This window comes from Tauraco erythrolophus, chromosome 6 (genome assembly GCF_009769465.1).
Source record: "Tauraco erythrolophus isolate bTauEry1 chromosome 6, bTauEry1.pri, whole genome shotgun sequence".
Classification (NCBI taxonomy): domain Eukaryota; kingdom Metazoa; phylum Chordata; class Aves; order Musophagiformes; family Musophagidae; genus Tauraco; species Tauraco erythrolophus.
This window is the reverse complement of record NC_141470.1, coordinates 26,296,315-26,323,419: the sequence shown is the minus strand read 5'-3', so window position 1 is coordinate 26,323,419 and position 27,105 is coordinate 26,296,315. Positions and strand designations below refer to the sequence as shown.

The window sequence follows — 27,105 nt, the reverse complement described above, 5'->3', positions numbered from 1 at the left end:
CACAGACTTTTTATGTAGAAGGCTTTCCAAATTGCCGCAAAAGTATACAAGCTCTTTAGTGCTAAAAGTTAGTCAGGTTTTAATCTGATCATTCTCTTTCTGCCCTAGTCTTGACTTCTGAGTATGAGTCTTTGCAGAATCTTGAAGTAACTGAAACTTGTTACTTAGCAACTGGGTCACATTCCTTCTTTTTTGGCTCTACAATGAGTAGTGCTTCCAGAACTTAAAATGAAAAACTTTCAACAATGTCCTATGTTTAACCTGACAAGTTAGGAATAAATTCTGCTTTAATAAACCCCATGTAAAAAACTTACATGGCAATAAATCACTAAGATTTAGTCTTGCCCCTTGAGTTTTAAATTTTACTGAAAACGTCAGATTTTTTTCCTTCCATGTGTGGAATGGACTATGAGTAGCCGCATTTCCTTGAAAGAAAAATTCTTTAAATTTCGTTTTCCGGTTTGTCTCGACTTATGGGAGCAGAAGTCAATAAGTATAAAAAGAAAAGTTACAACAAATACAATTGTATGAATATCCATTTTCTGAAATTAGTAATTACAAGCAATTAGCACTACTCTGCCTTTCAAACGATGTATGTGCTGAGTAATCTGCTTTGTAATATTTGAGCAGTACAGACAGGAGTTAACTGCAGACATTCCAGAACTGTGGAGACTGATCACCTTTTTTGTATCTACAGTGTGTTTCTGCACACGTAAAACAACCTGGACAAAGTCATACACTAGTGATCTGTCTCGACTGTGACAGAGCACCCTGTTTTGGAAGTCCTGAGACTAGAAATTCATATAATTCTGCTTAGAGGTGGACTGTTATGTACCCAAAACACATAAGAACATTCACTGCTAAAAAATTACACCTTTTGCTCTTAATAGAAGAGCATCACATTCTACCAAGGAAAATTCTGAGTTAAGACACTCAATAACTTCTCTGTTTCAGCTTTACAACCTGAAGCACGCTATCAAGTTTTCAACTGAAAAGTATATTTAGAATAAACAAATTTGGGCTTATCATTATAAACTAAGGGAGAATCAATCTTCCCTAAAAATTTACCATTGCTAAATATGGTCTCAGTTCAATCATTTTTTGGATACCAACACATTCTCAATGGATTTATGATTAAAGAGAGGTCCTTCTCCTACATCAGCAACAGCCCTAAATTAACAACTTGTTTTAAAGGAAAGTTCACTTTGCTTTTTAAACTTAGAAGAATATTTTTGTAACCTTTATACAACCTCTTCAAAGTTTTCCAAATGTTCCTCTCCATTGCTATCTTTTATTACTATAATCTAATTCACAAATAACATTTAAACTCTATAAAACCTGACCCACATATCTTTGGAATATAATATGGCTAATTTCCCTGTTATATGGCAGTTTCTCACAGTTGTGGATATGGATAGTTTGGCATCTACCCCGGGAAGAAATGCCGAAGAACATTGTTGCTATATTCCTGATGTACTTCTGGCCTCTAGTTACCTGATACAAAAGTGCCCTGTTTTTTTGCTAAAGAATCTCTGATATGGCCCCTGCTGAGAGGCTGCTCTTTCTTTGCATTTGTGAAATTATAAACTCTGCGAAGTTCTGGCTATCTTATTTTGAGCCAAGGGGAGTTTTACAAGTGATTATTTTATTACTTTTTTTTTAAATTGGGCATTGTTCCTGTTTGATCATTTATGATTGGAAGGAATGGACCAAAAAAATTTGAAGAACGTGCCAGAATAAAGCCAACTGTCTAGCAAAAGCAAGTCTATCCTTAAGGACTCAAATCCATTCAGAAACTTCCTGCCTTAAGACTTTGCTAAAAATCACCTTTGATTCGGGGGAGTTTGGGGATCCACAGCGTATCCCAATTTTCCAAGCATTGCAATATTAAACTCCATAATGCCAGCTTTAATATAAGATAAAGTCTGCGAATAGTTTTCAAAATAAAACCTGTACATAGCGATGTGTATCTGAATATGCATGTGGCTTGAAACAATAGCTTCAGGAAGTGAAGAATGCCCTTGTCATTTTCCTGCACTATCAATTAAGACGATAATCTAAATATTAGGACTGTTAATTAAAATCAATGAACAAACATTTAAGAAAATACAGATGTTAAATCATTCTAAACAACTACAACAATTATCATGAGAATGGGATCCTTTCTCATCTTCTAATGAAAAAAGGACAAAACTTAAGCAGCCTACATGAGCCCAAAACCAAAAAAGTCAAAATCAAGCATCTATTTCAAGCATCAAACATTCTGAAGAATCTAAATTGACCAGTTTGGTCTTAGTAAACAAGAATAAACTAAGAGCAATCATGGAAAGCTTTTTTGAGAAATTTGGACCAAGATTTTCAGTTTATGTTTGTGTATCTGCCTCCCACTTGTTAAAATCAAGAAATGTCAGATTCTGTTTTCTGATCTGTCTAGAAATCTGAGTCTTTGTCATTTTACCAGACATCTACTTTAAACTGAGTAGAAAGAGGACAAGAAAGGTAGATTCAACATTTGCCCAAATTAAAAGAACAGTTCCTGCATTACTTATAAAAGGCAACCTAAAAATTTATTATGCTACCTACCTTATTATTTTAAAAAGACAGTGAAAAAATGAATCCATGACTGCCTTTCTCATAGTTATCTACTACTATTAAAGTGTACTCTCAGAAAAGTGTTCATTCAGAACAACATAAGCTTTGCAGGAAGTCTGACTGATTCCCAGATAAATCATTGCTTCTCAAGATCAACCAGACAGTTTTACTAAATATCTGTTTTGATATCTATCATGATCCTTTTAATAAGTCTATCTATAAGGCAGTAACTTAAATAAAAAGTAAATATGAATTTCATGCACGTAAGAGAACTTTTTTTCTGTGTAACACATGTACTTACATTTAAAAGGCTGCTGATGGCATCAGGTTGTATTTTTTTAACATCATCATAACATGGCCATACTATTTTCCTCTTAGTCTGAGAGAGTGAACCATCCATTTGGTCAGTTTCCTCTGAAACACTGCATTTTGCAGTTACCATGGTCCAATCATAGGAAGGACCTGTAGCCAAAATCTCTTCTACATAATAATCCCACTTTTTGAGGCTGGACATACTTACATTTGGTTTCAGTGCCTATTTGAAACAAAGTGTTATTATAATGACAGAAAGGCAGTCTTTGAGTTACAATACAGTACAATACTTATATTTCTACATTATTCTAAATTGAACGGTACATTGCACTGGTGAGTAGTGCTACAGTCTGATAATTTCCACAGCAAGATCTTAGCTCAGTCAGATCAAAACCTAAAATTAATACTAGCTTTCAGAACATACCGCTCATTTTTATCCTTTTACTAAACTAGGTTCCTACCAAGAACTCTAATTCAGCATATGCAATTGGTACACTCACAGTCTTTGCGACTTCTGTTAAAGACACAAAAGGCACTCGATAGCAATCACCCTTCAATTGTTCCCAGTAGAAAATCCAAGACTCCCTACCATTGGAAAAAGGAGACCAGCTGTATAACATAAGTGGACATGCCACTTGGAAAAACCACAGGAATATAAAGTAGGCAGCCAGAGACCATAGATCTTTCAGAGTATTTTTAAACGGACCACTTTGTATTAATTTTTTTTTTCCTTTTAAAAAATAAGGTAGGACTTTTACTTTGCATGCACCTTATGGTATGCATGCACTTAGGGAATTACTGCCTCAGGTGAACAGGTAATTTTAAAGTCTGAAGAGTGATGCTCAGTCATAATGACTAGTTCTACTATTATGACTAATTCTGCTACTATGACGCCATTTCATATGAGGAAAACTAGTTTCTCCTAAAAAAGAGAAAGAAAACACTATCAAAATATCAAGAGCTATTTCTGATTGCTTACTAATCAGGCTACTGCTTACAGCAAAATAGATAGAACACACAGTGAACAGGCAGCCCATCAAGCTCCAAATTCACCACAGTGACGGTTCTACAGAGAAAATAGACGTTTCTCTAAAACAAAGACAGCTGAAGTACTTTTTATCCACTGAAAGTCACCCTTTTGTTTTCTCCCTCCTCCCTCTTGCACCACCACTTCATTAGCTGAGTATAAGTGTGTGGCGCGTGTGTGTGTGTGTGTTGAAAGGGGTTGAACTGTTGACTGCAATAGTGATCTGATGCAGACCCAGAATACCTTAAAGAAAAAAATATTTTTTTTTCTCCTTTTTTCAAAATGAGGTCATTTTATATAGCAGATTTGAGTGCAAGGTGCTACGTATCCTAAGATACAATGTGGTGAAACAACTTGAGGAAAAAGCAAAACCAAGAAAGACCAACAAAAATATCAGTGGCGCCATGGCCTCCGAGACAGTGGAGACTGTCCCGTCATTATGTTTTCTGGTGACCAGCAGTGGACAGAAATGCAAACAAATGATCTACCAAAGCAAGAGAGACTAACACAGGAATGAACATCTGTGGTGCAGTGGATGGCAGGAACATTTTAAAACAGCCTTGTCTCCAGAACTACAGTAAGAACAGCACCCTTTTCTTGCTGTTCCTGAGATATCTTGACTGCTTCTTCCCCAGCTATTACAGAATTCTATAAGGGCAAGCGTACTGTGAATTTTATATAATTATTCAAGACACAGTCCAATCCAATGGACATATATTATCATATGAGACAGTGATATAGATCATGTGATTCCATCAAATAGTTATGAAATGTGTCCTTTTGTGACTCTACACTCATTTCCCCAAAACCATGGTTTCCAGTATGTAATTTTTTTTTTAAAGAATCTGTGCAAACTTTGCAATCATTTCTGTAATCATTCATATAGTTAAATGAAACCAAAGATACTAATTTAGCTCAGTGAGATGCATAAATACACAGTCCAGAATTTGACTGTTTAAATGACATTTCCACAACTAAGATGACTGAGAATACAACCCTGTGAGGTACTGCTCTAACCAAAGAAGGCAGGTTAACTTTGTCCGCCAAATGCTTAATTCAGTTGAGAACAATTAGGATATCAAAATGTACTCAAGGAATCACTCAGAATAACAAGACATCTGTTTGTTTGTTTGTTTTTTTAAATCTTACCTCTATTTCAGCAGGAGCATAGAGGTAATTGAAGAAAATAGGGCTCCTTTTGTGCATCTTTTCAATACATTCCCAAATACAAATTCCTTTTTTGGCATGTTTATCTCCTTTATCTTCAAACAATGTCCCTAGTGAAAATAACAGCAGCAAAAAGACGGCTTTATGATTATACATAACAAACACTAACGCATAGCCAAAAGGAATTTCACAGACTAAATGTATAGTAAAATCTACTATCAAATGTCATTGCAACAAGAGATTGTATTTGATGAAACAACTGCCACACCGTGCAACTGCCACTCTGCCACAAACTGGAAGAATATCAATTTTGTACGAAAAAATATTCAGTAGCGTATATATTTATAAACCTGCTCTGAAATTTACTGAAACACTTGAGTGTATTTATGAATGTCCCTTTCTGCCTGCAGCTATGCTGACTCAGCAGACCACTAAGCCCTGCTAAACGATTCTGTCCCCCACTACCCAAGGTACCAGCTGCACCTGAAATTACTTGCTAACTCATTTCAGGGAAAACAAATCAAGGTAGTGTAAATAAGTTAGCCATAGATTTGTGCTATCTGAAATTGCTTTAGAAGGACATGTATTTTACCCAAAGACTACTGGAAATAGGATTTTATATTGCATTAAATGGTATTTGAAAACAAGCTACTACTAATAAACAACTCTGCCTCCCTCAACTGTAGATCCATGTAACAATCCAGGTTGGAAGAAACCACAGGAAGTCATTGACTCCAACTTCTTGCTATTGTTCGAATGGAGGTAAATAATCAAAATTAACTTTTTTTTTTTTTTAAATAAAATGGTTGCTCCAGTTTAGTCCATTCCACAGTTACCACAGTTCTTAAGAAAAGCATTAAAATTGACAATACGCCATGAGAAACACCTCACAAAGCAGTGAAATTCAGAACACTTAAATGTTTTGCCTAGTGAACAAGTTCCAAGCACAGCCTCAACTGAGGTTGTGAAGTCTTATTAAAAGGGCTCTGAGGGTAGCTAAGGCCTTGGAATCAGTAAGGTTGCACATGACAGATGGAGTAAAAAAGAAATAAAAAGAAGAGAAACACTGAAGAGAATGCTAGAGGAAGAAGTGAGAGATAATAGATGGAAATGCTTTCCTTTCCTGAAACCTCATGCACTCTCTGAAGGATTCTCAAGGACTTTGTTTCTGTTAAAATAAGGTATTTAGTAGGGAAAACGGAACCATGTGGATAAATTGCTAAAAAAACCTAAGGCATGGCACTAATTTCTTTCACTTTCTCTTAGTCTGTCTCATCAGTGGATTGGCTGAGGAATTATTCATTCAGAAAATTCTACATGTTCTTCACCTCCATTTTGCTTTATATTCCTGAAACAGAATTCATTACATCATCACCATGCAATTACTGGACCATCTCAAACTAGGCAAATTTTTGTAGACCAAATATTGATGAGAAAAATACTGACAACTACAAAGCCAATATGCAACAAACAAACATCAGACATACCGTGTTCTAGTCTTTCGTAGTCTGAATCCAGAAGAAATGTTTTAAATCGATTTGATATATGATGAAAAGCCAGAAACTTCAGATAATATTGATTGAATTCAAACTCTGTTGGATATTGGTTATGAATCTAAAAAAAAAATAAATAAATGTGTCAGAGCAGACAGGGTGTACTGTATAATAAGCAGTATTATACTCTGCACAAAACCCAGGATTCTTCAAAGTAATCAAACTGGATATAAATCTTTTATGATAATTCATGAGACACCACATAACTTCATTGGCAAAGATACTACTCCTGGATATGGCTGGAAATCAAACTTCAGTTGGAAGCTTTTGCAGCAGACTTCTTGTTATTGCTTAGAACCCAATGTAGCAGACATGTACAGAGGTAATGCTGCAAATGATATTCCGTCCACCATTACTGAAACAGATAATTTCTGAAGTACTTCCTAGGCCATACATATTTCTTCCTTTTCAAAACGTGCACCAAAATATTACGGTTTGAAAAAAAAGAAAAGCGTACTGACGTGTCTTGCCTTTATTCTTTTAAAACAGTAAAAACAATATAACATCTTATATTGTTATCCTCATTTAGGCTTGGGATCTATCTAATTCAGTGAATGTCTCCACGACTTGAGAGTAAATATTTAAGAAGACAATCAGAGTACAGCAATGTGGGATAGTTGGCTCTTCACAATTGTTTCCTCTTGAATACTATCAAGAAAGAGCCTGGCGTAAGATTTTTAAGCATGAAGCTTAGTATCTATGGCAAAAATTTTTAGTGTTAATTACTGATTATATTTATACTTGATATCCATATAAAATTCAAGATTCTAAAGTTAATCCTTGAGAAGATATTGCTCCCAGAAATTTCATGTGTTAATTTCAAATTTAAAATTGACTTTTCAAGTAAGTTCATGAATTGTGATATTTATTTCCAGAATTAAGCATGGTAATTAACTGAAAATTCGCAATTACAATGGAAATATGTACAGTTTGCAATAAGAAAAGAAACTGCTGATTGAATTTCACATTTGAAATATGTCCCACTGTGCTTTGTCTAACTTCACATCAAACTTGTAATACACCTTTAGTTCTGCAATCTTCCCATGTCTTGTGTTTTGCACTCCCATCACTCTAATTTTCCCATTTCATGTTTTCTCTCTAATCTCTACTTATCAGTTCCTCAAGAGACAAATGGTATTTTTTGAAACTTATATAAACTAGTATTAAACTACTTGAAGCTCCTTGATGTTTAGATTTTTACATGTACCAGCTGAAAAAAAAACAAACAACCAGCTAAATAAAGCAAACAAATATTCATTTAGAAGGCACACCCTCCTTTGGCTTAAAAACTGGCTGGATGGCCGGGCCCAAAGAGTGGTGGCAAATGGGGCTAAATCCGGCTGGAGGCCGGTCACCAGTGGGGTTCCCCAGGGCTCAGTGCTGGGTCCGGTTCTGTTTAACATCTTTGTCAATGACCTGGTTGAGGAGATTGAATGTACCCTCAGTAAATTTGCGGACGACACCAAGCTGGGAGGCTGTGTCGACCTGCTCGAGGGTAGGGAGGCCCTTCAGAGGGATTTGAACAGACTGGATCGTTGGGCTGAGGCCAATGGCATGAGCTTTAATAAGGCCAAGTGCAGAGTCCTTCACTTGGGGTATAAAAACCCCAAGCATCGCTATAGGCTCGGGGAAGAGTGGCTGGAGAGCTGCCTGGCGGAGAAGGACCTGGGGGTGCTGGTTGACTACCGGCTTGATATGAGCCAGCAGTGTGCCCAGGTGGCCAAAAAGGCCAATGGGATACTGGCATGTATCAAGAATAGTGTAAGCAGCAGGAATAGGGAAGTGATCCTGCCCCTGTACTCGGCACTGGTGAGGCCGCACTTGGAATATTGTGTCCAGTTTTGGGCCCCTCGCTTTAAGAGAGATATTGAGCTCCTGGAGCGAGTCCAAAGAAGGGCGACTAAACTGGTCAAGGGGCTGGAAAATAAAACTTATGAGGAGCGGCTGAGGGAGTTGGGGCTGTTTAGCCTGGAGAAGAGGAGGCTGAGGGGAGACCTGATTACGGCCTATAAATACTTGAGAAGGGATGGTGGGGAGGTGGGGGAAGGGCTCTTTACATTAGTGATGGGTGATAGAACAAGAGGAAATGGGTATAAGCTTAGTCAGGGGAGATTCAGGTTGGATGTTAGGAAGTATTTCTTCTCTGAAAGGGTTGTCAGCCACTGGAATAGGCTGCCCAGGGAGGTGGTTGAGTCCCCATCCCTGGATGTGTTTAAGAATAGGGTGGATGATCTACTTAGCGATATGGTTTAATGGGGATTAGGGGCGGTTGGACTCTATGATCTCTAAGGTCTTTTCCAACCTAGAAATCTATGAAAGGAAAGGTTCTCTACCAAACATGTAACAGTGACAGGAAAAGCCTTTGAAAGGACCTATAAACATATACACAGCATTTCAGTCAGAGAATTTGTGATCGTATCTCAATCAATATTAGCTTGTGGCCAGGCATTTAACATGCTAAGATACTTTATCCCCGCTTCTCCCTTGATACAAAGGACTACATTCCTGCACTGCTTTGTAAGAATAAAGCTAAGCAAAATTTTTTCTATAATAAATTCAAGAGTTCAACTTCATAAACAAAGTAACTTTGTAGGTTTCCTTATAAAAAAGAAAGTATTTTTTTTCTGGCATATATTACATTAAAATATAATCAGGGTTCACTAATTCTGTTCAAAAATCACATAATGTACTTTTTGGCTGAAACACAAACACCTCTGCATATGAGTGTGCATTTAAACGTTTATAAACACATATACAAGCAGTTTAGTATACATTTTCTACCTTGTGTTAGGAAAAGGTTTTTTTTAATATGTTATAAGAAGGAAAAGCTACATTCTGCTATTTGACAAGACTTACACAAGGTCCTAATTTTTACTCATGTTCCAATTATTTTAATACATTTGAAGAGCTACAAGCATAAGCTGCTACTAAAATCCTGTCATGGATCTAGGTGTTGTGAGTGATCCCATTTCCAAGATTTCTGGAACTACAGGTAACTAGAAGTTACAATAAAATTTACTTTTTAAGTGAGAACAAGTATCACCTAAAACATTTGTTTAATAAAGGTGGATATTGTAGTCGTTGTCTGTGTTTTAACGTCTGTGGCCGATTTCAGCACACTTGGAGATGGGAAAGATGCCACAGCCAGGAGAAGTGACTACTGTTATTGATGATTTGTTTAGCTGCAGTGCAATTTGCAAGATTTAAAACAAGGCTGAGCTATCACGCTAAAAAAGCTCCTGATAAAATACAGATCCAACATCAGAAGCGATAAATTAGAAATTTAGCATAGGAGAAAATACTTGTATTCATTTAAGCAATTAAACACAAAAGAGATATTTTTATTACTGTAGGCAACATAATCACTTAGGCTGAGGGTAAATACAGCTGGTTTCTCTCTGATAACTCTTTGGTGCCATTTCAGTTAATTCATTGATTTTAAGGGATATACTCAAAATTTACCTGTAAATTAGAAGCAATGTTTTGTACTTTACAATTTCAACACACATCATCTAGAAAGGTAAGCCTGCAGGGACAGGATATCTTCTAAAATTACAACTGCATCATCTCTTAAAGTACTTAATCTCCATAATATATGAACATTGAAAACCTGAGTAAACTGACAGGTGTTTCTAATATTATAATTGGAGAAACTCAGTATTTTAGAATTCTTTTTCAAATCACTATTTTCCCAAAGAACTTAAATATCTCCTAAATGTATTTAATAATATTACACTTTTATCAGCATTCCTCGGTTTTCCAATATATTTTGGTTTTGTAATCCCATTATATATCAATATTTACTTAGTTTACACAAGAAATGCAGTACTCCAAAAAGTCCTGAGGTAGAAATCACTAAGAGGCTACCCCTGCAAACACTGGAATAACTGAATACGTCTACCATGGGAATAGCATGCTCACCTCCTCTTACACAGGGTGCTGTAACAGAGCTCCTTATTGAGCTCAAAATAAGTCAGTTATAGAAAATCATTCAGTTTTAATTATATTTTAAAAATTACCAAATAGATACAGAAGAAAAATAATAAAAACTTCCTGCATTGACATCACTTTCATAAACTCAAGTCTTCTTAGAAGCAGAGACACCATCTGCCAGATGCTGCTATTGTGAAAGAATGATTTTGCACTAATAATTCAGCTGACACCTGGAGATATTGGCACAAACAATGACTTTTTACAAGATGATGCAGTTCTAATTTAGGAATCACTGCTTCATTTGTTCTCTCTGTATCTTTAGTTTAACCCATGATACTTAATGCACATACTGGCTCTGTGATGACTTTCTTACTGCACCTAGTATGTTGAGACTGTAATGGTTAAAAATATTTTGAAAGGACTACATGTTTATTCCCAGAAAATGGGTAATTTTTAAAAAATGATCACAATATATTACACTTCAAGGTCAAGTTTCAGTCTATTTGGATTCTGTGATTGTCTAACAAGTTGCACAGAAACCAATGAAACTTAACAGAAATATTCAAGTACAAATGTTAAGTAAATTTATTTTGCTTAGCAAATTCCTCTGAAACTTCAACCATTAATCTAAGTTTAAAAGTAATTTCCCTAGAGTTTAAAGCCATACTGTTAGAATTTGGTAAGTTAATACTATGCCATCATGAGTTAGAAGACTAATCTTCATAAGGCTATTTCTAGAAAACTTACTCAGAGTTGCATTCTAAATAACATTATAAGTAATTTGGCTTAAAGATTTATTTCTAGTAATAGACAAATCTATATGATCTATATTACACTGATTATGCAGTAAAGCTGTGTTCCCATGTCCTTTCTTTGCTGAAGATCACACTGGTTGAGAAGATTATTACCCCTAGACAGCCCTATCATTCCTCATGAGAAGTTACTGCCTCCTTCAGATTGACCTGCATAACTGCTTCTAAATCCACACTCATCAAAATAAGATGGTCTTTTCTACCATATTTTTTTCTACCATTTTGATTTGAAAAAGCAGGCAGGCTCACATGAACCCCTTAGCTAACAAACTGGAAGGGTGGTATCTCCACCAGAGAAGTGATGAATAGCTCCAGATGGCCTGCAGTAGGTAATCTTTCTCCTGATATTGCTGCAGCCAGGGAATGTGGACACAGCCTAAGATCAAAAACCAGAAAATACAGATCTTTCTGTAAAATGTATCTGTTAATAACTTGTATACCTTATATTGCCTCTTAAAGATAGAGAAGAGTCAGACACCTAGTGACATGCATCAAAGCTGCTATCTGAGATGAATCACAAAGGCGACATTCCTCTGTTTTCTTGACACGTTCACACATATAGTAGGAGTATTTTAGGCACCTTGCAGCTTGAGGCAAAACCATATCTGACAGTTGCTAACAGCAGGGATTTATGCCACTTTACATTTCATCCTAACTTTTAAAGCCAGTAAGATGACAATCCATTATTCCATGTTCTTAGAACTGCAGATTGTGTTAAACATAATTTAAAGAAAAACCAAGAATTTTGCCATGAAGAAAACATGGTACATTCTATTTTATGATAATAAACCAAAATCCTTGAATTTAATTTTTATCTTTGTTTAGGATAACCCATTTGTTTCCAAAGTTTGTGTGATCTCTGGACTAGAGAAAAAAAATACAAGTATGCGTGGATAATCTCCTTGCTTTCCTTTATGCCAGCTTTCTAAGATTTATTACAGTGAAACTGGAGCAAAGTGTTTCCAGGGTCAGAAACAGGATACAGGCTACTTCTACATTAGCAAGTAATTCAGAGCAAAAGGAACAGACAGACTGAAGCAGCTGGTGCTGAGGTCCCTGCAGCTATACTACACATTTGTTGTTTTACTTTGGACTAGATTTAGTCCAATTGAGTTGATGACCTCATTGTACATTGATGACCCCCATGGTTTTAAGCTAAATAATAAATTATTGGTTCAGATCCTTTCAAGAGCTGGTGAGCATTTAGTACATACCTGAAGCAGAACTTTTGAGTTAAATTCTTTCAAGAAAAATCTAGTACACATGCATCAACACATCATCAACAAATGGTAAGGGGAGATGCTGGAGGAACTCACTTCAAAATTACACTACTGCTTGAAATCAAACGTAGGTTTACTCCATTCCAGTAATAGATCATGTTATCCAGTCAGCTCAATAAAGCTTGGAGAAGATATTTGACAGCAGAGAGAATACAGCACCAGACAAATGATTTATGCACAGAATTGAATGAACCACCAAGCAGATGGGTTTCAGCACTAGAAGACATGGCTATTCTGTCCTGTTGCAGCCATTGCAACCAACAATTTGTTTCTTCTACTTCACAAAAGGAGCAATAACCTTAAGCTACTGTAAGGAACAGTTAGTGTGGCACCTGGGTAGATTAACTTGTTTGAATGAAAAATGCAGTACTGATTCTTTTTAGAGAAATCTCCCAATTTTAAATAAAAATTAACCTGAGGACCACAGACATTGGGAAATAGATTGATGAAACAGGAGAAGTTACCAATACTTCTAAAGTTTTCTAATGGGGAATCCTGTAGGAATTGAACCAAATTCCAAGTATATGATTTATTAACTTGAAGACAGCAATAATGACGGGTAATGGTGTTTAACGTTGGGACACAAACAACATTTTTCTTTTCTGCAGCATGTTCATCAGTAAGTCTTTACTCATCTTCTTATAAGCTTTTTCATTGTCAGTCTCCCACACATATCTGAAGATTGTTTTTCATTGGTTTAGCAAGTTATTTAATCTGTGGACTTTGCTTCAGGTAGCAGAGTAAGTCTACTTGCTGACTTCTCTTTCAGGGTCTACTTCATGCAAGCATTCACTACGAGTGTCTGTTCCCAGTAAGAAGGCTGGTGCTTTAACAGTCATCTTCCATGAGACACTGTCATCCTTAAATTTTAACACAAGTTAATAATGTCCCAGAGTCTTTTGTGCTTTTTTCAGTGAGAAAAATGAGAGAACTGAGAAAAGAAAGACATATGTACAAGCAGAACTATGCAAGATCCTATCTTGTGTTTGCATACAGAGACTCTGCAAAGCATTTATATTTACTGGTTTGAAATGAAGAAAAGGACAGACTTTAGAATTAACCTGAAATGAGTGTAATATTCTTAACCTAACTTCTTCCTACACCATGTAACTGTTGGTGTTAATCTTCTGAACATGAAGGGTATATAAAAATAAGAACATCTCAGGTCCCCCTGCTTTACAGCTTCTTGTTTCCAGAACTGATGGAGCACAGGGCCTCTTCAAAGCTCATAATCAAGCACAAGATTGAAAACTGCCTAGTCGCTGTACTAACAATCAGTCAATTTCTTCTTCTGAATAAAGAAATTACAGACTGCCAAAGCCAGTCTTAAGCTTAAAAAACTTCTATTTGAAATCTCTGCATAAATGACACTAAAAGATCCTTAATGCCAACCACCCCTCTTAGTCTGTTTTGTGTGGATGGGTCAGTCTCCTCTAGGTGACCATTCCAGCAATTCTTGAGGCGAAACCCATTACTTTAATAAAACCTAGAGAAAGAAGTTTTATTAGTCTTCTTTCAAATCATTATCTATAACATCTGAAATAGTGGCATCTATGCATTTATTCAGGAATACTACTTGTAAAGTAAAATTATCTAGATAAAGATTGACTTACCTGGTGCACACAGTCTAAGAACTGTAAGAAAACAGGAGCAAATCCACTACCCTGACAATTGAGAGTCAGATTACTACGTTGACTGAATTTATGACCAAAAGAGAGCCATTCTTTTTCCACCAGCATTCGGAAGCCTTCAAGCGTCCTATAGAAGGGATCGCTGAGTAACTGCACCAGAGAAACTACCTAGATCACAAGACAGCATATATTGTGTTAAGAGTGACAGAAGGTAGAAGAACACTTTAGTCAGTGAATATTAATATTTCATAATCTGTTTATAGTTCAAGGAAACAAAAGCCTTCATATAAACTCAATTACAACTATTTTACCACATACAGTAAGTATTTTTATAAACCAAACCAAATAATATCTCACATGAAAAAGCTTCAATTAAATTGGGACTTTACCATATCTGTAGAAGTCAAACCTGAGCAACTATAGATTCTGGAAGTCATTATAATGCTTACCACATTTAAATTACATTTGAAATAAAACCAATTTCCTTAATAAAATAAAGATAATAAACATTTTATGAAATAGTACCAGCTACCTCAGAAAAGAAAGTGTTAAAGAACTGGTCCTGAAGGTGACTTTAGAGTTTCTGCAGTGTTGCCATGCTATGGTGCTCATCAGCCAACTTCAGCCTGTTTTTACAGACAGCATCTCAGGAGACTTTAAAATGCAGCACAGACTTCTTTCACTTCCAGCTATGTATGTTCCCTTCCCTATTCTTCATTGTTTGACAATGATTTCAATAATTATGTTAACATTCTTTCGTAAGTTTGTTTACCTGGTATCAGGATGCTGGCTTCACATGAAGTTTTTATTTACTAGAATTACTGATATCTGTGTTTATCTTCTGAATTATGAAGCAACTACGTGGCCACAATGCATTCATTAAATGAGGCAGTGGATCTTCACCTAATTTATAGTTTGTTTCACAAAGTTATCTGTTCTGGTGATCTGTCCTTGCAGCAGGTGTTACAGTCACTTTGGCACAAATCTAGTTTTCTCCCTGTGTGTGGTCTCCTAGCTTCATTTATGGAAAGCGAATGGCAAGAGAAAGAATTCCTCTCCTTCCCTCCTGTGTTTAAAGTGTACTATGTTTACAAAGATAAATTATTTGTTGTTGCAACTTTCAGCTTTCATTCTTATATATGGTCAGATGCAGAAATGCAGATTTTATATCTAAGCCTTAGAACTCTAAGTCCATCAGGATCTTTGGAAAAAATTCATTTTAAGGAACTCTTTCATGGTGTAAATTGCAAATGAATGCAAGGATTCATGCATTCTAGTTTCTTCTCTGCTGCCACAACACAATGTTATTAATGTTATACCAAATTATCAGTCACTTTTAAAAAAAAGTATTCCCTGATGCTTTTTTTCTTGATATTTAGCTATTTCAAATTTTAACAGCAGCTTACTTGCGCAGTAATATCCCAGCCATCTTCCAAACAAACCATAACAGAAGAACCATTTTCCAGGAGCTCAGAGATGATCACACCCAATTGCATTATCCTGTGAAGCTATAAAGTATTACAAATAAGTAACATACTCGAGTTAGAGACATTTATAGATATTATCAATAAATAGAATATTTTCATATTTCATATTAAAATAGGTATTCTGAAATTTACGTATAGCATAGAGAAATGCATTGATGCAACAGATCAGAAAGCTATTAAATGTAACAGTCTCAGGATTTTTATCTGAATTACAAGAAAACTAAGCAAAGATTTGAAGATAGGAACTTAAACTATTAAAACCGATGAGTACTATACAAAATAACTGTCATAAAAAGGAAAATGGGAACAACACAGCTGACAGATTTATTATAGAGAAATTCCATCCTGGGCTTAACAGTAAAATAATTTCCTGTGAAATGCTGAGGTTCCATAAAGTCACTAAGTACTGTGATGGGAGAACCCACATAAGATGTTTACAAGATAATATTTCTAATGCTTATGGAAGTTGGAAATTAATGAACTGGACAATAACAACAATAATCCTCCTCCAAACGACAAACCTAAAAACAAACACAGAAAAATCCCCATTTGTATAATCTGGAAATAGTTTAGATAAATTAAACAGCATTTCTTATACTTTGCTTTTGAGCAGACTGGCTAAAACATATGGAAAGAGGACACGTTAATTATGTGCATTCCAACATTCATTATGCAGTGATACTAAAATTGTTTGCACAGGTGGGCTAGTTAATTTCTCAGAGACAAGTTATTGACTTGAATGAGATTGATTCAAACATGATAGATATAAGCAGGTTAAAAAATTTAGGGAAATTTGAGCAATTTTATCTTACTATGATAAAGTAGTGATTCACATTATGATTACTAAAAGGAAAAGCTACATGATGGTTCTACCATTTTTGTCATACTACGACAGCATTCTTGGTAAACAACATAACAGACAGTATGTACGCAATTCAGGTTTTTACAGTAGACCAAAACTGCTCTTTGCAGAGCACTGAATAAAATCCAACCAATAGCAGCAGTAGGAAAGATGAAAGCTTGAAAGAAGGGAGATAGCAATATAGGAAAACAAATAAACAAAAGATGGCAAGAGACATCTAAGATCATTTATGCAAGGGAGAAAGTAAGCTCATAAAGTACAGAAGGCACAAGAAAGTGATTCAGGGAGAACAAAATCAAATTGGACAAAATAAGAGGAAAAAAGATCAATCAAATAACAGTTATTCGTCCTTGTTCAGGACAGTCTGATTTTTCCCTCTTAAACCTTCCCCCAATCCTATGAAAATTATCACAGAAATTGTGATGGAAAACATTTAACTCCTCTGAATATTCACATAGTCATTACTTAGAAAATAAACTAATTTTCCTGCAATTTTTAATAGGAAAAGATTGAAAAGAGCACCACTTTTAAAACCAAGCAGTTTGTTTATTGTTCTATACTTTCTTAGGCAGTAGAATAGCAGAAAGGCTGATTTTTGCCATCCTTAATGAAGAAACTGATATTCGATCTTGTTATACAAATGCAATATTAAAAATGCAAAATACTATTTTCATATGTATTTGGAAGATAGGGCAGCTCTTTAAATTTCTTCTTATGTATTCACATCCTTACAAAGCTTAATACAACAAAAACACATTTCCAAGATGACAGACCTATGTTCTTTCACAGGAATAGTAGACAGTGCGTCAAATCAGTCATAAATTAACTTTATCATGTAAGTCACATACGACATGATTTAAACTACAGAAATGTGGTTTAGATGTCCCACAGCTAGCGTGTGACATTATGCTGTAATCCTAAGCAACAAGCGACACGCTATTACTTTTCCTCTCAAATATGCCAAAAGAGAGTTAACTCCAATGTTACATTCTTCTTGTGATCTCTGTGCTGCTATAGGGACATGTTATTTCACCAAAGAGACATTCAATTTATTTACCTACACTTATCAACTTGCTCAACTACTCTGTGACTGAAAATGTTCACATGATGAGGGAGCCAAGTCTTCATGCTCTTCCCGCTTCTCTCCTTCCTGAAGAATGTGGGAACATTCAGACACAGCAATGACCAGTTCCTATGCTCTCTAAGGAGTTATCACACCTCAAGGAAAGAAGTTAAGCCACTCCTTGCACTGTTGCGCATTTCAACCAGGAGTACATTTTCTGATGTGTAATTATTCAGATGACTGTGTTACTCACGTGTATTTCCTCCTTAAGAAATCAGGATAAGAGTCTATTCTGATTTCTATGATTAATTGCATTTGAGAATAATATATTCAGCCAAGGATTTAAAACATAACATGCAATTGCTAAAAAATTTTTACTATAATTAAAATGGGTTTAGATTTACAAAAAGCTGACTTTCTCACATCCTTCTTAATTAGTATCTTGCAAAGTTACTTCCAGCCTTGTCTTTGTTTGGTTGATCTTTATGTAAGGGAATATGGGATAGGGAAGTAAAGGAACACATTCAGAGAGAACAGATTAACATACACACAATCACGTCTCCCCCGCAAATACTTCCCCATATCCCACAACAGATAACAGATGCCAGATGCTAGCTTATTTGTTAAATTCTTGTGCCTATGGAAATTCAGGATGGGAACACATAAGAAAAGTAAAATATCAGGTTTAAAATTGAAAGGCTCATTTATTGTTCTATACTTTTTTTCTGATTTTTAAAATGTATAAAATAAGAAAAAGCAGTTAAAACCAATAATATAAATTTATATAAGCAGAAAATCAACTCTACTTGTGTACGTGTTTCATGTTAGAAACCATAAATTATGCTATAAAAAATGCCTCCCACACTTTTACATGTTATGATTGAGTTAAAATAATAATGCTTATGGTAATGAGAGAATTGATACTATGCAAAATAATGACAATGAACAAAGAAGAACAGCAGGTTAGAACACAATAGTTCTCTGTCAGAAGAGCCTGAAGTTTCTTTTGTGTAAGCAGTACTGCATATAGATTATTAGAGGTATCTGTCATATAAATTACCTGTGGGAACCACTCTGACTCCCCAAGTGCTTTAAGGAATGTTGACTCAGAATCTGTAGGAATAGTGCTGGGAACACAAGCTCTCATTAGCTTTTTAAAGCTTGCCTTTGTCTGTCGGATGTCACTGAATTCAACAGGAACAAACTCACAATTCAAAGCAAAATCAAGTTTGAATCCCTGTGTGAAAAGGACAACAGCAGATGTAATTCAAAAGGGAAGCATATTTTTCACTGATGGTCTCATCAAATCTCAAAGTCTTGCTTGCTTTATTGCTAAATATTTCAAGTCCTAATTAAAAATCTGTTTAGCTAAATATCTTTCCAGGATAATATAAATCCTCACACCACTTGCAAAATGTATCATAATAAAGTACTCATCTACTACTCATAAGAGCAGAATGTATTGCATGGCAGTCATATTTGCAATAGTAATAATAGTAGTAAAAAAATAAGGTTGAGTGATAAATCTATTGAGTTCTTATACACAACATAATGTGCTTCCTTTAGGATTTTTCGAGCAAATTAACAATAAATAAATAAAAATAAAATAACTGTATGGATGGCATACCAACAGTGCGAGACAGATTCTGGTAGATGAATAAAGCAGAAAATAAGTAACCTCTGAATCCGAAAAGAACCCCCAAAACTGGAAACTAGCTGACTCATCTAAGCAATCACTGCACATTGAGACAGTCGGTTGTCTAAATTACTAGTTCAATAGCAGTCAGGGCATATCTGAGATTATTTCCAAGAGGTACGTGAGGTTTTCCTAGCAGAATTCTTCATGTTCTTTTTTACTTACTGCATTTAGAAAATGAACAATAAGAGAGGAGGACTGATTTAAGAGATCAAGTTAGTTAACTTAAAAAAAAAAAAAAAAGGATAATATGGAGAATGTTATTAGTAAAAACAATTCTCATGTATGAAGTATCCCTGAAGATCTTCACAGGAAGCATTATAAGTTTTATTCAGAAATTGCTCTTTCACGGAATTAAGCTTAATCTTCATTAAGCTGCTTCATAGCATGCCAAACAAAAATGGTGGAAAGTGAAAGTCCAGATTTAGTTCTGTCTATATTTTGGTATTGTTAAAAGTAGTATCTCAACTACTAAACTTGGGTTTTTTTAGATTTCTAAGTTGTACTAATGTATGATAAAAGCAATAGAGAAAAGAAGCATGATTTCCTTAAAATGTTATATATTTCTGTTTGTATCATCAATTTATGTGACATGGTATTTAAAGAATAAAGCAGGTCCTTATAGGAATTAACATCAGTAATGCATGCTCTGCCACACTGTTTACAAAGCCAGCATATTCCAAATCAGCAGGATTATAACAAAAGCTAGGAAAATACGTCACAATAAAAAGATCAACAAGATTTCTTTATACAAAAACAAAAGCTGAATTGATTTTATAGACTAGATACAAATCAATGAGAGAAGGTTTGAAACAATCACTTAATCGCTATGTAATTTTATTCTTACATTTGCTGACACAATACACTTTTCCTTTGAAATGCCCAGAGATGACTTATCTTCCGTAAAATTGTATTATTAAGCAAAACAAAAAAAAGTGAAAAACTCGTAAGCCCTAAACTGGTAAGGAAATAATTCAGCATAATGTAAGGATCCTTGAAGAATAGACTTTTAAACAATTTCCAAACTATATACATCCTACTTATTTTGTCCAATGCTTGTTGCAAGTACATCCAATAGTCAGCTCTTTTCATATTCTGCATAATAATACACACCTGTACGCTAATATATTAAAAATGCTTTAATCTATACCAAGAACTAACATATTATCCCCACTTCATTTGTGACTGCTGATACATTAAACAACTTCCATTTTTTGCCCAAGTGGTCTAAAGAGTCACTTCAAAGCAGCAGACTAAAGATCTTTCTACTACATATCTATTCATACAGCAAGACGAAAAATTGATATGAATAGACCAGTTTGAGAACTTTGGGAAGAATATGCTTTACAAAAGGAAATGAAACTGCTAACTCAATAAAACAGAAAAATTTTGCCAGAAAATAGTTTTCTTATTGTTCAAAAGAACAGTTTGTTCTAATAATGATAAATGATGTTTACTTTTGAAATTTCTGTTTAGTCTTTTATGTTATATTCTCATGCTTTATTACATCAAATCAGAACACTGATTATAGACTTAACAGGATATTTCTGTAAATTATTGTTATGCTAATTATATTAGAAAGCGATAGAATGTCAAATGAAATCTAAGTAATTGAAAATGACTACTTTGTGTACCAATGTGTAATGAAGAAACCAAAAGGAAAATGAATTTTCAAAAATAAAAGACAAAAAAAAGGAATAAGAACTAATATCTGTTATATAACCATCATTTAAAAATACAACTAAAACTACAAAAAAAGATATAAAAAACCCATTTTAAATCACAAAGAAAAGTCAAAATAGAAAAAAGTTTGCAAATAATTTTGATTCATCACTCTGATACAGTATGATTCTTCCATCTCCTGATAAAAAATACTTTCAGAAAGAACTGAATACTCATGTATTTTCCTACTATCAATAACTGCTTTTGGAACTGACATATTTCAAAAAATACATAATATTTTATGCATGCCCACATTTCAAATAAGAAATTAGAAAACAATTGATTTTTCAATCTTTGAATGCAGAGATTTAAAAAAAAAATCTGCAAACATTTTCTGAAAAAAAGTAAAACTACCAAGAATTAATGTAGAAGATACCTGTTTCTTAAACAACTGCATCTAAAATATTAAAATCTACCCAAAAAGGTGTTCAAAACTGTAGACATCATGGTCCTCTTCATGTAATCAAATCAAGACAGACTTCTGAGTTGGCCTTATTCACATCAATTTGGCTTCATGAGAGTTTAAGCACTGCCCACAGTAACGAAGGTTTTCTTCTCTGGTAATCGGTTTCCTGACTAACGTTCCATTTGCTTCATAACATATTTCAACACATCAGGAAAAATAAAATTGCACTTTAAATTACCAAATCAGTCTGTTTCATGTTTCCCAAAACAGAAATCACTGGGATAATGACTCAGCTGAACATCAGATGAGTAGTCAGAAGAATCAGAGTACAGTAGGCATGTATTTAGGTGTAATTAAGCATGGTTCTTAAAGCAAGAACTCACAGGATTCCAGCACTTCCCTTGAAATAGGAAGTCTCTGAAAGGGGCAGCAAGCTCCACTGCCTCTACCCCAGCCCCACTCCATTTGCACAGTCCCACCATTCATCTTTATCCTCATCTTTATCCCAGCAGCTACACTGAGCAGACCCAAACTGCTGCCCTCATTCTCTGCAAAGCCAATGCAGAGAGACACTTGAGACAGCTAAGACATGGTGACTTCTGAATATGAAGGCTTTGCTGGATGCTCGGTGCCTAACAATGTATTTCCCTTCCATTCTCAATTCTTTCCATTCCCACCTTGCACAAAAGCTATCCCATTCCTCTAGCCATCTGTTAGCCATCTTTGTATCTCTTAGCTCTACTACACATCAGCACTTGACCAAAAGTGACAAATAGGGTTCTACTCACAGAACTTTTGTAAGTTTGAGCCTGATATTTTACTGCTCTTGAAGGTTATTTAGTATATTTTAATTTATGCTAACTTTGTTGTGTTATATAACCACAGAGCTTGATTTGCACACCTGCCTCCAGCCCCTACTGAGTTGTGTAGCATTGTTACTCTGCACATAGGAATAATCATCGTAAGAGCTTACACCTTTAAGAGAGTTATCCATCTGCCTTATCTAGAATATTATTTACTGTCTTGTAAAAAAAAAAAAGGGTTATTAAACTCAAGTCAAATAAAAACTATGTTAACAAAAAAAAAAAAAATTGACATTACCCGTAACTGAGATTTTTCTCCAAATATATAGAGGGCTGCTTGCCGTCTCAAAAGCTGACTTTGCAGAAAAGTGTTGCTACTATAGGAAGTGGTGTTATCTTTCCCTGCAAGTCTTGCACCAACATCAATGAATGGAGTCTGAGTGTTGATAAATCGATTGCTTGAACGAAGACTCGCCCATACACCTTCATAAAGATGAAAAAATATTTAAAAACCTCTTTGCTTGAGGCACTGGAGATCATAATTATTAAGGCATACGCTAAACATAATTTGGAAAGTAAAGTGCTAAAATATGTCATTTGTATCCCTCATAGGACATAATTAACAGCACACACTAGAAAGAAATATTTTCATAATACAAATTGTCAAAAAGATCCCACTGCTTTGTCATTTAACGTAAGACACTTACCGAACTCTGCACAGCACTTTCTATTGTAGAGAAAATGGTTGCGATATCAGTAATACAATGACAAAATGAATCACAACTTCCAAGCAATTAACGTCCATTTAAGTGTATGGAAATGAATTTGCAAGTGTTCTTTTCACAAGTTGGGACGAAAATCTGATATATTTCCTTGTCAAATGTGTATTATTTTGGAAATCTAACTAGTAAGAATATTATATAATTTCTTTCTTCAAAAGAGAAATAGTGTCACATAAAATTCCCTGTTACATAGAATTCCTGTGTTCCTTTCGTTCTACACAATGTAATAGTATCAACAATATCATATTATAATGAAAATGTATATAAAGAATATCAATTCAAATATTACATTTCAGAATAAAGAATTCCATATTTATTCTTGAAATGCCATGATTAAAATGCAGAATGCCATGAATTTTAGTTTTTAATTGTGTATGTCTAATGGACAATTAGAATTAAAAGGAATTTAAAGAAGTTCTTTTTTTAATCATGTGTTTCACAACTATATTCTAGCAGATGTAACTACAGTACAGTTGTGTGAGTATAGAGTAGGATGCCCAGATTATCACATTCTGACAGTTTTAATGTAATTTAATTTTAATGGCAGTAAGATCGCCATTACCCTGGCAGCAGGGTATGGTAGAGAAATCCCAAATCTAGCAACGCGAGCTTGAAACTGCAGTGTGATGTGGGACCATGGACCTGCACCTGAAAGTAGCACAGCAATATTTGAATGGCATTGTACCAACCTAATAACCTCTGCCTCTCAACAGCATTTTTAGTTTGTATATTGTGCCTTTTTGATGCAGCTGTATTGTATTGGGGAGGAAATTCCTACAGCACGCAGACATGCTCTCATCTGATCATGCTTCAGTAAAGTTTCATGATTTCAGCATAAGATAAAGTAGTGATAAATCAGATTGCCAAGGTCTGTTTAGCACCAGCAGAAGAAAAGACAAGCAGAAAATATTTTTCTGTTTCTTGTGTCTTAGTTAATAACAATGATTTTGTGAGACTGTTTTCATGTGTCCAATGTGAGGTACGTGAAAAGTACTTGATTTTCAGAATATAAATAGCACTACTTGAAAATCTAATCCCTTAAAGTATACTAAATTTGGTGTTCAAATGGCAGTGTGAAATTCTTTAACCCAATATGCAGTAAATCAGATTGTCAGAGAGACTCTTGTCCATAAATCTGTGAAGCAAGATATCCCAAAGAGGCACCAGAAATCCCTCGTAGTACTAGAAATTTAGATATACCAAAAAATCGTTCAATCCCTTCAGTAAAATCCAATAATACGCATGGTTAACACTTCTCGCATAGAAGAAAAAAGCTGCAGATAAGAGTAAAATACCACTGAGATAGCTCAATCAGCAAAATAATTTTATTCTAGTTTTAGAAGCAGGTTTAATTTTCTACTAAAGAATAATTCCGTATACCAAGCCTCAATAGGGACTTGTCTGTACAGTTTCGCTTGTCTGCCTGCCTGGCAGCTAGGCTTAGATCTGAGCAAATGAACAGGAGTAACTGAGAAGGGCTGGCTAGGAACTTATGAATTGGTAACAGTTCTAAACCAGTTTCCACTTCAAAGACAGCCACTTTTATAAAATACCTCACATAGTAAAGTATTATGTTTAGTACAAACTTTTTTTCCACATCTGAACTACTACTGCTGAAATAATAAAGACTTTAGCAAGCAGAGATCACAGCAAGCATTTAGTGAGAGAAACAATTTCTTGTTCATTTTGTATGAAAAAATGCTAGGTTCAACACAGACAACTGTCCCCAAAGAGAATACATACAAAAATACACAGTCACACTTTATAACATTTTACAAATGCAGGCCATCACTAGCACCTGCAGAACATCAAAAGCAACAAAACTGGTTTCAAATACATGTAGATGAACATGTTTACACGCTGATGAATAACAGTGATTAAAAGACACAATTACAGTGCTATTGTATTTCTATTCTAATTTTGCCTAGTATTTTTTGCCTTAATTTTTGTTAGAAGTATCTATCTTTCATTATTTGGCCTATATCGTATTATTAAGACTTTCTAATTTGGCAGAAATCAATTTTTCCCTGTTCATTAACATTAACAATAATTTTGGAAAGAAAGTTCATTTCACTAGGTAGCAGTATTTTTTAGCTATTTTACCAAAGCAGTAGGAATACTAAACACTATTTTGCAGAATTAATTTTATGCTGTTTAGAATTTTCACACAGAAAATTTTCTACATATCACTCTGCATTAGATCATAACATGGTGAAGTGTTTGGCTAATCACTGTCACTGCATCATACATTCAATGGCGAAAAAAACTCAAAGCAAAACAAAACCACAACAACGAGCTAAAAAATTCAAAATTTTGTTAATGCAGAATCCAGGTTTTCTGTCAGTAACACTTTAGCATGTATTAAGATACTGTAATAGTTATGGAGATGGTAGAAAAGAATGTGCTTTCAGGACACAGAATACAGTACCTTGATGGACTCTTCCCTTAGGTGCTGATTTGGAATTTGAATGAGTGAAACATTTATCTCTGTACCCAAGCACTGGTAGATAACAGTTAAGACAGAAGGAGGAGGAATGGAATGCACATTGCAGCGAGACACATTGCAGGAGAAAAGAAAAGGGTTACTTAGTAATTTCCAAAGATCTAGCATATATTGAATTTCTTTATAGCATAGGATTTATCAGACAGCACAAATCTTAGTCATCACAAGACAAAACATCAATCAAGCCAGAAAACCAATATAAAATGGGAAGGAAGTACCCATTTATCAAAAAAGAGTAATTTGCATTGTCATTGCAATAGTTTCAAACATGTAGCATAGCCATCATGTGTTTTCCATAATTATAATACCAAAGGAAATGTAATGATTAAATCATTCTGCTGAATACTTTATTGAAAGCTTCTATCCATCTGACAGCTTAACTAAAAATGCCAAACCTTAGGCTTTTTCTAAAAACTGTTTTAGTCTATTTTAGGTACCAAATTTGATGGACTTCAAAATCAGAGTGCAAGATGTTAGTTCTATACATCTACAAACATTTTTAAAGGACTGTGTAAAAGTATGTAATTTAGAAAACATGTAATATCCATTGCATAAAGACATTTCCTCCATCCTTGCAAAAATCCTCATTTTCCGTGGGAGCCTTATATGCTTATCGGGGGTGTATTTTTGGCTCAAAAGTCACATCAGTACAAGCAACTTCTTTTAATACAAATATTCTATTCAAACATACTCAAAATATTAATATCTTCTGCATTTAAAATGAATGTTGGAGCTGAGCCTGTATTTATTAATTATAAATATCCGAGTATTTTTCCAACAGCAGCAAATCATACTGAGAAAGTATTTTATTCTACTAAATTACACAACAATGCCAGGTTAAGAAGTGCTGTTCTGTAGAACCATGCTCTAGTTACGAAGTAATATAAGGTAGGTACGTGTTTTGAGTGAACTTACAATTCTTACGGAAGATATCAACCAAGGTATTGCCAAAAGAAAGGTTCAAGAATGCAAATATATTATGAAATACAAGTATTTGGCCAAATATTTCAGATCAGAAACAACTTAACTGGGCTTTAGGCAACTACTTTGTTACAATGTTCCAGACAACGCAGAAAACTGCACCTGACATGAATACAAAACTTCAGGACAATTGATGAGTATTCAGAATGATGATGATTTTTTAAAATGAGAAATACTATTCTCTGGCATGTATCTTTTAGCTTAAATTTTAAAAGGATGTGTATTAAAAATACATTGCCTGGCATGAAAAGTAGAAAATGTCATTTTCAATCGGTGTATCTTAGCTAAATCTGGCTTTTCAGCCCTGGTATGTGTGAGAGTGAAAACAAGGAAAGAGGGTTCCAGAATCAAAACCACAAAAATATTGCTATTGTATTTTGTACAGTGTAGTGCATAATCCATAGCTGCTTGCTATGATAAAATAACTAGCTAACCCCATTTTCTTTTTTTGCTTTTTGAGTTACTCTTAGGAATACGAAGGAGAGAGAAACCA

General features: G+C 34.8%; 1 protein-coding gene across 1 annotated transcript in view; it reads right to left on the bottom strand.

Annotated features, from left to right (window-relative positions):
- The window catches only part of SBF2 (SET binding factor 2), a 282,057-nt gene that overhangs the window by 6,846 nt on the left and 248,106 nt on the right, over positions 1 to 27,105 (bottom strand). Inside the window, exons 31-38 of the mRNA XM_086612941.1 lie at positions 25,557 to 25,628; positions 22,645 to 22,829; positions 18,780 to 18,956; positions 15,714 to 15,815; positions 14,290 to 14,475; positions 6,586 to 6,712; positions 5,081 to 5,208; positions 2,894 to 3,127 (exon numbers count right to left, since the gene is read on the bottom strand). Coding sequence (XP_086469067.1) covers positions 2,894 to 3,127; positions 5,081 to 5,208; positions 6,586 to 6,712; positions 14,290 to 14,475; positions 15,714 to 15,815; positions 18,780 to 18,956; positions 22,645 to 22,829; positions 25,557 to 25,628 — 1,211 coding nt within the window. The remainder of the gene's footprint in view (positions 1 to 2,893; positions 3,128 to 5,080; positions 5,209 to 6,585; positions 6,713 to 14,289; positions 14,476 to 15,713; positions 15,816 to 18,779; positions 18,957 to 22,644; positions 22,830 to 25,556; positions 25,629 to 27,105) is intronic.